The sequence below is a fragment of the Anas platyrhynchos genome, chromosome 28 (assembly GCF_047663525.1).
Source record: "Anas platyrhynchos isolate ZD024472 breed Pekin duck chromosome 28, IASCAAS_PekinDuck_T2T, whole genome shotgun sequence".
NCBI classification, from domain to species: domain Eukaryota; kingdom Metazoa; phylum Chordata; class Aves; order Anseriformes; family Anatidae; genus Anas; species Anas platyrhynchos.
The window spans coordinates 5,878,184-5,890,904 of record NC_092614.1 but is presented as its reverse complement, the minus strand read 5'-3'; the positions used below and the strand labels follow the sequence as shown (position 1 = coordinate 5,890,904).

At 62.2% G+C, this 12,721-nt stretch overlaps 2 protein-coding genes across 2 annotated transcripts; one reads left to right on the top strand and one right to left on the bottom strand.

Annotated features, from left to right (window-relative positions):
• Nucleotides 1-2,886: 2,886 nt before the first annotated feature.
• Nucleotides 2,887-8,690, top strand: GFAP (glial fibrillary acidic protein). The gene is made up of 9 exons (XM_027445305.3): nt 2,887-3,365; nt 4,040-4,100; nt 4,305-4,400; nt 4,490-4,651; nt 5,321-5,446; nt 5,613-5,833; nt 6,007-6,050; nt 6,653-6,738; nt 7,108-8,690. Exons 1-9 carry the CDS (start codon nt 2,902-2,904, stop codon nt 7,147-7,149), a joined length of 1,302 nt encoding a protein of 433 aa, XP_027301106.1. The 5' UTR covers nt 2,887-2,901; the 3' UTR covers nt 7,150-8,690.
• A 156-nt stretch (nt 8,691-8,846) lies between these two features.
• FAM187A (family with sequence similarity 187 member A) lies at nt 8,847-12,656 on the bottom strand. The gene has a single exon (XM_027445306.3). It carries the CDS (start codon nt 11,479-11,481, stop codon nt 10,234-10,236), a length of 1,248 nt encoding a protein of 415 aa, XP_027301107.2. The 5' UTR covers nt 11,482-12,656; the 3' UTR covers nt 8,847-10,233.
• Between the last annotated feature and the right edge of the window lie 65 nt (nt 12,657-12,721).

Sequence of the window (12,721 nt, the reverse complement as noted above, 5' to 3'; positions counted from 1 at the left end):
GGGAGGTGCTGGGGGGGTGGTGCAGGCCCCTGCTCTGGGCCCTGGTGTGGGGATGGGCGGGGGGCAGCTGCTTGCCCCCTTCTTGTCACTGCTGAGTGCTTTCAAGGGCATTTCTGCCTCATCTTCCCCCTGCTGAAACTCCAGCCCTGGCTCCTGCTGGGTCCTTTGCTCCTGCTGCCTCCGCGACCCCAGCTCTGGGGCAGAGCTCAGAGCACCGCTCCTGCAGCTGTCCCCCTGTGCCCTGTCCTACTTCCCCACCATGACACTGCTGGGCCCTGTGACGCACCCCGGTGCCTGCTCCAGCTCCTCGGGGCCACCGGCAGTGGTGAGGGCCCTGACAGAGGTCACAGAAGCCGCGTGGGCTCTGGGCCAGGCGGCTGCGTTTAACCTGCAGCCCTTGCCCTGTTCCAGCAGCACCGTCCCGCGCAGGCTGCTCCCCGTGGGGACCGGGGTCACCGGCTCCTCCTGCCCTACTTTGCTCGCTGGCTGGCAGCCGCAGCTCTCGCCTTTGTCTTCTCGGAGGCTGGAAGCTTCTAATTAAAACTTCCAGCCCGCTCTGAGTTCGTTCTTCTCATTAAGAGGGGAACGGGGAGGCGGGGGGAGAGCCCAGATCTGCATCCCCGCAGCGCTGGGAGTGACAGCTTTCCGCAAGAGGCAGCAGCGCTTTGATCCCGGCTGCGTAGGAGCTGGGAGAAAATAAATCTCCGGGGAGCCGAGTGGGGGCCGGCCGGGCACCCTGCGCTCTCCCAGTGGGTTTGGGAAAGGCTGCAGGGACGCAGAGCCCCCCCGATGCGTGTCCTCAGGGGGGTCCCTGTTCCGGCTGGCTGGGGACAGCAGGCAGCTCCTGGCACCTATGGGGTGCGGACGTGCCCCACACCGGTTCCGTGGGTATAAAACCCATCCCGATACCGGCAGCACCGGACCGAGGATCCTCAGTGTGGGACCAGCATCGGGCTGGGAGCAGGGAGCTGTGGGGTGTTTTGGGCGGTGGTGACAGGAGGCTGTCCCTGAGCGTGCCACCAGTGCCACCAGTGCATCTTCCCAGTCCCTTTGGGACATGGCCCAGCGGGACCTGGAACCGTCCCCACCAAGCGGGCCGGGAGCTTTCCCGGCCATCGGCTGCCACCTAGCTGCCAGCCGCCCAGGCCTGTCCCCACCCCTGCAGTGTCCCCAGCCAGCACCCCAGGGCCCCGCTGCCTCCGGCCACCCTCGCTGCCACCACGTGTCCCTTACGTCCCCAGGTCCCCAAATCACCCTCCAGCCCACCCCTTGCACCGCAGTCCCCTCCAACGCCGGCTTGTCCCCAGGATGTCCCCAAGCCCCGTAACCCCACTTTATGGCCACACCGCAGCACCCCACAAGGGCCGAGGTCGGCAGTGGCCCCGTGCCCGTCACCGCGGCCTCGAGCCCTGCGTTTCCCGGCAGGGCCGGGCTCGCACAAAGCCCCCTCATTGCCATGCCGGGCCCGCGCCCGCCGGCTCACAGAGCCCCTTTCATGCAGCCCTGGCACCCGGCCGCGGGGACCAGTGCGGGGAGAAAGCCTCCCCTTGGCCTTGGCGCACGTGTGAGCACCCCGGCGAGGCCGGTGCAGGGGGTGGCAGCGGGGACAGGGCCGCGCACACGCATGTGCAGGATCCGGCCCGGGGCTGGGAGCAGGACGCGGTGCCCCGAGCCCCAGCCAGGCCCCAGCGAGGGGCAGGCGCTGCCCAGCGCCCTCACAGCCCCACTGGGCTGGAACGGACTTGGGAGGCTTCAGATGGCTAATTAAAAGCAGCTTTAATTAGCAGCCTACCTGCGCTGCCAGGCGTCCCACGGGGTGCCTCAGCCGTGGGGAACGGGGCTGTGGCGCCTGGGTGCTCAGCCAGGGATTGTCCTGGGGGTCAGCACGGGCAGTGTGAGCATGGGGGTGTGTGTGTGTGTGTGAGAGTGTGTGCACGTGTGTGTGCGTGTGCACGGCCAGGTGGGTGTGCACGTGCTTGTGCACACATGTATGTGCACATATGGGGTGGCCATGCACGTGTGTGTCTGCACTGCACTGCACACCACGTACATGTGCTTGGGAGGAGCAATGCGTGTGTGGACTGCTAAGGGTGTGCAACGTGCACGCGTGTTCAGGGAAGCAGCAGGTGTGTGTCTGTGCACGCTGTTGCACGCTCATCTCATGCACGTGTGTAGCTGCATTGCACGTGGGGTGTGTACGTATGGGGGAGGACGTGCAAGTGCACCCCTGTGCATGTGTGCCTGGCTGTGGATATCGCGTGTGCATATCTGTAGGGGCACAAGTGAGAGGGATTGTGCGTGCATGCGGGTGCCTTTTCATGTCTGTGAGCACATCCACGTCCTGAAAAGGCGTTCACAGGGGTGCACATGTGGGGGCATCTTTGTGCATGTGGGTGTGCATGGACACGTGTGTGTGTACAAGGACGTGTGCAGGTGTGTGTGCACCACACACCTCAGCCCATTGAGCACCTGGAGACACAGCTGGGGCCAGTGGCTGTGGGGACAGGACCCAGGGCGCAGGGACACCCCATGCCCTTGCAGTGAGCACCCTCTGAAACAGCACCCAGCCAGCACCCACGGTGCCCCTGGCACTGCACCAAGCACCAGCAGTGCCCCAGGGTGCCCATGGCCATGGTCCTGCTCTGCCTCCTGCCCCGGGTGCTGGCAGTGGAGTAAACCCTGGGGCGGGGGGGTCCGGGCAGGGCGCCGGAGGCCTTGCCGTGACGCCCGGGCTGTCTGCCAGGGCTCATCCGTCCCTGCCGGGCGCCACAAAGGCTGGCTTTTGTGCTCGCCCTGTGGCTCCTTGGCCCACAGCCAGAGCCGGGGGCGGCTGGCAGGGGTGGGAGCCCCCACGCTGCATAAAACGCCCGGGGCCGGGACACATCGTGCCCAGCCCTCAGCATGGAGAGCCAGCGGCTGTCCTCCTACGGCCGCCGCTTCGGCTCGGCCACCTCCGTGCGCCGGGGGCTCCCCGGCAGCCCCCCGGGCCGGCCCCGCATCCTCAGCGCGCAGCCGGGCCTCCGCTGGGCCCCCCGCCCCGGGCCGGGCAGGATGGACTTCTCGCTGGCCGAGGCGCTCAACTCGGAGTTCAGGGAGACGCGCACCAACGAGAAGGTGGAGATGATGGAGCTCAACGACCGCTTCGCCAGCTACATCGAGAAGGTTCGGCTCCTGGAGCAGCAGAACAAGATGCTGGTGCTGGAGCTGAACCAGGCGCGGGACCAGGAGCCCTCGCGCCTGGCCGACGTCTACCAGGAGGAGCTGCGCGAGCTGCGGCGCCACGTGGAGCAGCTGAACAACGCCAAGGCCCGCGTGGAGATCGAGAGGGACAACCTGGCCGAGGACCTCGGAAATCTTCGGCAGAAGTAAGATGCTGCCCCGCTTGGGGTTGGCCTGGGGACCAGGGTGGTGACTGGGACCGGGGGGCCACCAAGACCAGGTTGTCCCCAGGGATCGAGGTACCCGCTGGGGCTGGTATCAGGGTGGCCACCAGGACCAGGGTGGCTACGGGGATGGTGATCAGAGTTGTCCTGGGGATTGGGGTGGTGACTGGAACCGTGATGGTGACAAGGACCAGGGTGTCCCCAGGAATCAGGGTGGCCACCAGGACCAGGGGCACCCTTGGGGACCAGGCAGTGACAAGGACCAGGGTGACCCCAGAAGAAACCGGGGTGACCTCAGGAGGGGATCAGGCTGTCCCCAGGCTGGTGACGGGGCTGAGAACAGTGACTCCATGGGACACGGGCCGAGCTGGGGGCTGGTAGGGCTCTGGGTACAGGCGGTGGGGATGAGGGCACAGGGCACGTGCTGGGGGTGCAGGGCCAAGATGGTCACGTGCGGGGGGAGCGTGAGGGACACGTGTGTGGTGTGGGGGACATGGGGACAGGGTGGGCTCAGGCAGCACCACGGAGCTGCATGGACCCAAAAGGGGGGTGCATGCACGGGACTGAGCTGCAAGCAGCCACTGCGAGTAATGAGGAAAGGTGTCTAATGAGGAACGGTGCCCAACGAGTACCGGTGCCTCTCTGTGACGCTGCAGGTTGCAGGAGGAGGTGACCCTGCGGCTGGAGGCCGAGAGCACCCTGGCTGCGTACAGGCAGGTGAGGGCGAGGGCTGGATCCTGGCTGCGTGCTGCCAGCCCCAGGGCATGAGCAGGGCCGGTTTCAGCCCCCCCCCAGCACCGGGGCTCCTGGTGGGACCGGGCAGGGCTGGGATGGGGACAAATGGGGCTGAGGGGTGTGGGGTGCAGCGCCCCGAGCCCACCCTGGGGACGTTCCTTCCTGTCCTGTTCCTTCTGGTGGCAGGATGTCGATGCCGCCGCCCTGGCTCGCCTCGACCTGGAGCGCCGCGTGGGGTCCCTGCAGGACGAGCTGGCCTTCCTCAGGAAGGTGCATGAGGAGGTAACGCCACTGACACCACGGACACCACCACGCCGTGGGGGAACTGGGGAGGGGGAGGGGGCTCTGTGCTGACCCCCGGTGCCCCACAGGAGCTGCGGGAGCTGCAGGAGCAGCTGGCCCGGCACCGCGTGCACGTCGAGGTGGACGCCAGCAAGCCAGACCTGACGGCCGCCCTGCGCGACATCCGCACCCAGTACGAGGCCATGGCCGCCAGCAACATGCAGGAGACCGAGGAGTGGTACAAGTCCAAGGTGCGGGGTGGGACCTGGCTGCCGGGCGGGTGCCGTCCTCCTCCTGGGATGTCACCTTTGTGGGGAGGGGGTCAGCTTCTCCCGGGGCTGGGTGACTCTGCAGGGTGGTGGCACCGGGGGGTTGGCATCCCTGCTGTCCCCGCTCGTGTCCCGTGTCCTGGTTTGGGCCCTGGGGGAGCAGGGACATGTCCCCATTGGTGAGTCACAGTCCCTAGAGAGGTGTTTGCAGTGACAGGTCCCACGGGCACAGTCTCATAGGAGCAGGGACACGTCCCCATTGACATCCCACACCACCATGTCTCCCTCCTGCAAGAGCAGGGACGTGTCCCCTGTAACACCTGCCATCAGGGACGGGTCCCACGTCCACCATCCCTCCACCCCAAAGGATCAGGGACATGCCTCCACGAGGTGCCATCAGGGGCGTGCCCCACACCCACTGTCCTGTCACCCTATGGTAGCAGGGACATGTCCCCAGTGACACATGGCACTGTCCCACCATCCTGCAGGAGCAGGGACATTCCCCCTTCTCCTGTGTCACCGTGGCCACGTCCCTCCTGTGGGAGCAGGGACAGGTCCCCCTGGCACGTGCCACTGGGGCCGTGTCCCTCCCGAGGAGCAGAGCAGGGTCGTGTCCCATTTCCCTGCCCCATGGCGTGTCCCCCCCCCCAGTTCACAGACCTGACGGACGCGGCTGCCCGGCACGCGGAGGCCCTGCGTGCGGCCAAGCAGGAGGCCAACGAGTACCGGCGTCAGCTCCAGGCCCTCACCTGCGACCTGGAGGCCCTGCGGGGTTCGGTAGGTGCCACAAAGGGGGGGACACGGCCTTGGGCAGGGGCCACCACCACGGGGATGCTGCTGAGGAGCTGTGCCCCGGGTGGGAGCTGGGTGGGCACCGTGGGGAGCCCCTCGCTCCTGGAAGGAGGTGGGCGCTGAGGGCACCGCGTCCCCTGGCGGCCCCCAGAACGAGTCCCTGGAGAGGCAGCTGCGGGAGCTGGAGGAGCGCTACGCGCTGGAGACCGCCGGCTACCAGGACACGGTGGTGAGGCTGGAGGAGGACATCCGCAGCCTGAAGGAGGAGATGGCGCGGCACCTGCAGGAGTACCAGGACCTGCTCAACGTCAAGCTGGCCCTCGACATCGAGATCGCCACCTACCGCAAGCTGCTGGAGGGCGAGGAGAGCAGGTGATGGCAGAGCGGGGCCTCATCCTGCCCCGAACCATCCCCACGTCCTCCTGGTCCCTCTGGGGGTGAGGAGCAGCCCCCAGCCCTCCTGCCCCAGCCCTGGGCAGAGCGGAGCTGCTGTGTGGGGTGGTGGGGACATGGTACTGTCCCCGACGCCCCCGTCGCTCCCCCAGGATCACCATCCCCGTGCAGACCTTCTCCAACCTGCAGATCCGAGGTGGGCAGGATGGTGGTGCTGTGAGTGGGGTCTGAGGGCCGGGAGGGCCTGGGGGCTCCTGGGGAGGAGGTGTCATCCTGGCCAGCCCTGCCCCATCCAGAAGGAGTGGGATGTTTTCCTCCGAATCTCAAGGAACGAGGATTCCAGGGTCCTGTCCCTGGCACCAACCTGCTGCCAGGTCCCTGTGCCCCAGGGGACCCCAGGATGGAGGGGAGGAGTGTGCCGTGGCTGCGTCCCCAAGGCCAACAATGCCATCTGTCCCCCCAGGGTCAACCCTTTCGCCAAGACCAACCACATCCCAAAACTATCCACATCCCAAAGCCCAAACGTATTGCCAAGACCGATCCTATCCCCAGTGCCAGCTGTGTCCCCAGGGCCAACCACATCCTGAAGCCAGTCACGTCCCCAGTGCAAACCATGTCCCCAGAGTCGTCCATGTCCCTGAGGCTGATCACGTCCCCAGGGCTGCTCACTGCCATGGGTTTTTCCACTGGGGTTTTCCAGCCCAACACGGTTCCTTTGGGCCCCTTCAATTGTGCATGGGTGGAGGGGCCGCACGCGGGACACTGGGGTCACTGCTGTGTCCTGCCCGCGTCCCCCAGAGACCAGCCTGGACGCCAAATCCCTGTCAGAAGCTCACCCGAAGAGGACCATCGTGGTCAAAACTGTGGAGACCAGAGATGGAGAGGTGGGAAGTCCTCATCCATGCCTCCCACACTGCTTCCCCTTCCCCTCCATCCCCATCTGCCCGCAGGGCGTCCCCAAAGGGGGCTGCTCATCACGCAGGTGGGGCCACCATCCCTCAGCCCCAGGAGCAGCCTGGGCAGGGAGCGGGGCATCCTGGTGCCCTGCCAGCACGGTGCAAGCTGGCTCCAGACCGTGGTGGAGCTGAGCCTGGCAGCTCTGAGAGAAAACTATCCTCATCCCTGTCCCCATCCCCGTCCCTGTCCCCATCCCCGTCCCTGTCCCCAAGCTCGTTCAGGGCCCAGGAAGGCTCAGGAGGGGAGGAGGGCCGGAGCTGGGGTGACGGTGGCGGTCCCTCTCTCTCTGCCTCCAGGTGATCAAGGAGTCCAAGCAGGAGCACAAGGAGGTGGCGTAGGGCGGGCGAGCCGCAGCAGCCGCGCTTGTAGCCATAGCCCCGTAGGTGCCGTCCGACGCTGCGAGGGACCCCGGTGACCGGGCAGGAGCCACGGGATGAGGTGGGGGTGCTCTGGGGGGCACCTCCCTCCTGCCCACCCTCGCCTCTCCCACCACCCCGGGACCCCCTGGCTGGGGCCGGGCACTGTGTGGGGAGGGGATGGGAGACATGGGGGGAGGTGAGCGGTACTGGGCAGAGCCTGGTCCCACAGCACAGCAGGGCTGGCATTTTGGGGGCCATGCCAAGCGTGCGCCCTGGGTCTCTGGCTCGCTGATGTCTGTCGAGGAAGTCCATCCTGTTTTGATCTCTGCATGCCAGTTGGAAAAGGCAATGGTGCAAAGAGCATCTCTCCCTGCATCCCACCCCGCTGCCCACTCTCTGCTCCAGGAGGCCGCCCTGAATCTGCCCCTGTGCCCGGGCCCTGAACATCCTGGGGGGGCTGCAGGGGGCAAGGTACCGGCTGGCCAGGGACATTTCCCATCCCTGAGCATTGGGTGGGCTTAGCCAAGAGGCACGGGCAGGAGGAAGAGGAGGATGGAGCTGTGCAGGGAGGCTGGGTGTTGCTGGGATGGTGTGAAAGGTGATGGAGTGGGGATAACAAGGGGTGCCTGGGGGCACAGGGGGGTGTGGGGCTGGAGCAGCGATGGGCACAGCAGGCGGGGTGGCCTCATTTGCTTTTCCAGGACACAGAGCCATGGGGCTGTCCCAGCCCCGAGTGGGTGCCCCCACCAAGGTGCCCCCATCACCATGGTGGAGGAAACAGTCCAGAGGAGCTCGTGGCAAGGGGGGGACCCATGGCCGTGTGCTTGGCCCCTCACCTGAGGGGTTCCCATGCAGGTGAAAGTGGAGATGAGGGTGAGGGGAGTGAGGACAGAGGGAGGAGGAGAAGGAAGAGGAAGAGGAGAAGGAGGAGGAGGGTGTTGAGGCACCCATGGGTGCTCTCGGAGCAGGAGGTGCCTCCCGTGACCCAGGAGTGCTGGGAGAGGACAGGCAGCCCTCCCAGTCCTGCCTGTCCCAACCAGCTCACAGTTTGAGTCCCACCACCGCAGTGCACCGGGGCTGCCCACGTCAAGCCCTGGCCATGCAGGAGCCTGAGCCCGGCTCCTGCGTGAGAGGGACTCAGCAGAAATTCCCTGTCCCAAGGCTCCACGTGGCCTTGGCCCCACACGCGTCCTCCCTTGCTTCCCCTGCCCAGACCAGCACGTACCACCCAGTTGGGGCCATCACCCAGCCCAGTGCTCACCCACAGCCCCTGTCCCCAACCTTCGATTTAGCCACTACCAGGAGCAAAACCTGCCCCACTGCCACCTAACGTAGGAGCAACAACCCAGCAGCGCTTCTCGTACCCCATAAGCCCGTAGGGATGAGCACACGGATGCCACTCCTTTGCCATCCCCCTCGCCCCCTTTGTCCCCTGTGTCTCCCAGCTCTGTGAAAATTAACGTCCTAATGTCTGCGGCAGCATGAGATGAGAAATAAAGCTTACACAAGTGCTACTTCAATGGCTGTGCCTCTAAGCTGCCTCTCTGCGCCAGGCCCTGCCCCAGCCGCAGGACAAGCTGCCGGTGCCATGGGTTATTTAGGCTTAACCAGGGCAGAGGGGCCCTTTGGGAGCCCAAACCCACTGCTGGCAGCTTCCTTGTGGGGGACGAAGGCTCAGTCCTGAACCCCAGGGCATGGCCAATGCATTTAAACATTTGTGTGTGGTTTGAACACCCAAAAGGGTTTGTGGCGTGGTGCAGGAATAACCCCCAAAGCCAGCAGTGTGGCAGGAGAGATCCCCTTCTCTAGCGGGAGGGAGGGGAAGTACAGACCTGTTCTGGGGGTCTTCAGCCCCAAACCTGGCCCCTGGGAGGAGCCCTGGGTGTCAGCTGCATCTCTGAGGACCAGTGGTTAATTCCTAATGACTTCTTGAAGGGCTGGTGAGGATGGGTTGTGTTGGCAAGCAGCAGAAAATGCTGTGGGTGAGTGGGGATTATACGGGGCATTGGGAATTTGGGAGTCCCAGCCTGGCCCTGGGTGCAAGGATGCGGCCAGTGCATGTAGGCTGGATATAGCCACTGGAGAGGGTGCCATGAGACCCTGCACACCGGGAAAGCAGCCCAGGCTCTGGGCACTGCGGGACCCTCAGTGCTGCCTGGCCACCCGGACAGCCTGTTCCTCCTGAAAAAGAAAGGAAAGCTGAAGCCCCCAGGTCACCTCCGTGGAAAAAGGACCGGAGATGAGCCCAGCGGAGAAGTCGTGCTCCACACTGAGGAGCAAAGAAGAGGCCACCTAAACCCTGCAGAGATGCCATCCTCTTTGGAGGACGTCTTTTGCAATGCATAAATAATGGCTAATAAAAAAGCCAAATATCTCACAGGTCCATGCTGAGTTGGGCAAATTCAAACATCAGACCACCACCACCAAAAACAAAACACAAACAGGAAAATTTCTAAAGATATCCTCTGTTTTCATTTGGATTTTTTTTCTTTTGAAATTATAAACGTTTCAACTTAAAATTTTAAAGACAGGTTTGCTCCAGAAAGGATCTCAAACAAACACTGGATGTTTTGAAACGTTGGCAGTCAAAGTTTTCAGCAATGAAAAGAACTAAAAAAAAAAAAAAAATCTAAGAAAAGCCAGAATTAATTGGAGTAAAACAGTTTGGTGGATTACAGTGGACTCTTAGAAAAACAGCCCTAATAAATCACTGATGTGGTTTGAGAACTCTGTAGTCCTTGGCAAGAAAATACCGCAACAACTCCAAGTATTTATTCAAAAAGGATTATATTGAGCTTAAAAGCCTACTGAAACCCGCACAAGGGGCCAGGAACAGCCCGTGGTGGTGTGAAATCCCCTCTGTCCCACCACGCCGTACCGCCCAGCAGCACAGGGACTTTTCCATCTCAGTCCTCACCGCTGCGCTCTCAACCCAAAATGGAGGATGAGTGGGCACTGGCAGCATTTCGATCCCATTTATTTTTAATGGTCCAAACATTATAAATTTCTCCTGAAATAATGGCCCAAGGTGTAGGAGTGACCTGTCGGGGCTGCGTGGGGACGCTACGTCGTTCCGGGACACCTGAACACCTGCCGACAGCAGCGGCACACGTGGATACCGACGAAGATGATGCTGATGAGGACGTAGCTCGTGCTGATGGCCTTGACGGCGTAGATCGTCTCGGGATCGTCGAGCGTCCGCCTGCGCTGGCGCTGGTGGCCCACGCTGAGACGGAAGCCGGCCACCAGCTGGCCCTCCCGCCAGCAGAAGTAGGTGCCTTTGTCGCTGAACTGGACCCGCTGGATGTGCAGGTGGTTTCCGTGGTCGATGAAGACCCGCATGCTCTGGTTGACGCCCACGAGGAAGTTGGAGCGGTAGAGCCGGACAGAGTCCTTGTCCCAGGCCACAGCGTGCTCAGGCCGTGCTCCCGGGCAGGCGATGATCAGATCTCTTCCTACTGGATGCTTGTGGAACTGCGTGGGGACGTGGGGCAGCCAGGGCTTCTGGCCCAGCTTGTAAATTATGTTGGAGATGGCCTGCACCCCCTCCTGGGGGTCCTGCTCCTTCACGCAAGGGGCCAGGCAGCTTCGGATGGCCACCTCGGGCTTCCAGCGGCGGCCGCGGCGCTGAAGCCACGTGGAGACGGCCCTGGAGCCGCAGGAGGTGACGTTGGGCAGGGCGGTGCGGTAGCGGGGGTGCAGCTTGGCGCTCCGCATGTAGCACAGCCCGATCCGCCGCTGCTCGCCCCTCACACCGCAGCGGTCACATTTGGTCCAGTCCCAGAAGGTGGTGAAGAGACTGAAGAGTTTCCCCGTGTAGTCATCCCGGACGTGCTCGCCTCTGTCCACAAAAGCCACCGAGATGTGCTTGGTTGGCTGCACGTCCACGTCGTAGCCGTAGAAGAAGTCCCCTTTCTTAGTGCCACACAGGTAGAGGCCCGAGTCTGTCACCTGGGCCCGGAAGACGATGAGACTGAACATCCGGATGCTGAAACGCTTCAGCACGTTGCTGCCCACGTGGATATGGCCCGAGTCAACAACCACATTGCCAGCAAAGTCGGTCAGGACCGTGGTTTCCTTGCTTCTCATGGTCTTCTGGAAGTACCAGACAACATTGGAGACCTCCTCGGGCTTGCAGTTGCAAGGGAGCTCGAAGGTCATGTCAGCCAAGTAAGCGGCGTTGTCAAACATCAGGAAAGCGGGACAAACCATTCGCTTGAAGACATCTTCTTTCTCTTCAATCGCAAAAGAGTGGAGCACATCTGCCATGCAGAGGAGAAGTACAGCTCTTGGCAGCCCGGTCTCCATCATGCCCAGCAGCCTCTGCTGACAGCAGAACAAACCCAGCCACGTCCTCGGTGTGGCACGGGGTTGGTGGTGTCGGCACCAGGACAGGGACCAGGGCACACACACCAGCTCACTCAGCAGGGATGGGGCTTGTAAGAGACTTCGGAAGGTGGACGCCCAGCCTGTGGCTGACAGCAGGGATCAAATAGCAGTCGAAATCTTTCATCCCAGTGTAACAACTGCTGGGAATCACTTGCATGCATCTGTTGTTGCAGCAGAGAATATTTGTCCTGCCCTACAGTAGCCTGTCCCTGTCTGGGAGTGGCCTGTCCCTGTCCCCGCGTGTCCAGGACGTGGACTCTAGAATGTTTCCAGCTGCTCTAGAGCGCATCGTGCCACTGGGCAACGAGCAGAGACCACTCCTGTAGCATGGCTGTGGAGGCAAAATGCAGCCTGCGTGGTGAGAAGAAGGGAACCACTGCTGTTTTCTTGAAAGAAGTAAACGTTAAGGTGCTTCCTGAAGCACCGACTCCTCTGAGTGCAGTGATCATGGAAGAGAACCTCCCCTGATGGCAGCTGACCTCTGTAGCCCAGAACCAGAGGTAACAAACACCGTATTTAGACTTCTGCATCCTCCCTGTTGGCTGTCCAAGTGTGTGTGCTGAAGACCCACCACACAGGCAATGTTTGAGACTCCCCCTCTTGGAGCAGTCGAGGGAGGCTTTTCATTCACATCCTCCTTGCCTTGGCTGATGCTGGAACCAACCCTGGGCTCCTCAGCTCCCTCAGGAGAAGCTTGAGGATCTTCCCAGGCCAGAAAAAGAAAGTGACCTTGGTGGGTAGGTGCTGAGCTGTACAGTATGAGAGTCTTCCTGAAGCCTGCAGCCTAAGAAAGGCTAGTCAGTTTAGACACAATATTTGGCAGCACCGGAGAGTCTCTTTGTTGGACTGATATTTGTCAGTTCCTTTTGAATTTAAATTTATGTAGAATTTAGGCAAACCATATAGTGTCCAATATCATAGGACAGTATCTCAGAGGTTTACCTCATGACCTGCTTAAAATAGCTGTTGGATCAGCCCCAGATATACCACCTTGCACAGTATTTGCACTCTCATCAGCCTAATTTCAGCGGCCGCATGGTTAAGCATGAAGTGCCACTGATTGCGTTTCTTAAATCCTGAGTGACAATGGCAGAGATGGAAAAAGGAGGGAACTATTTGCATTTTGGCTTCTCCTTCATAAATGCCTGCCTAATTTTTCTTT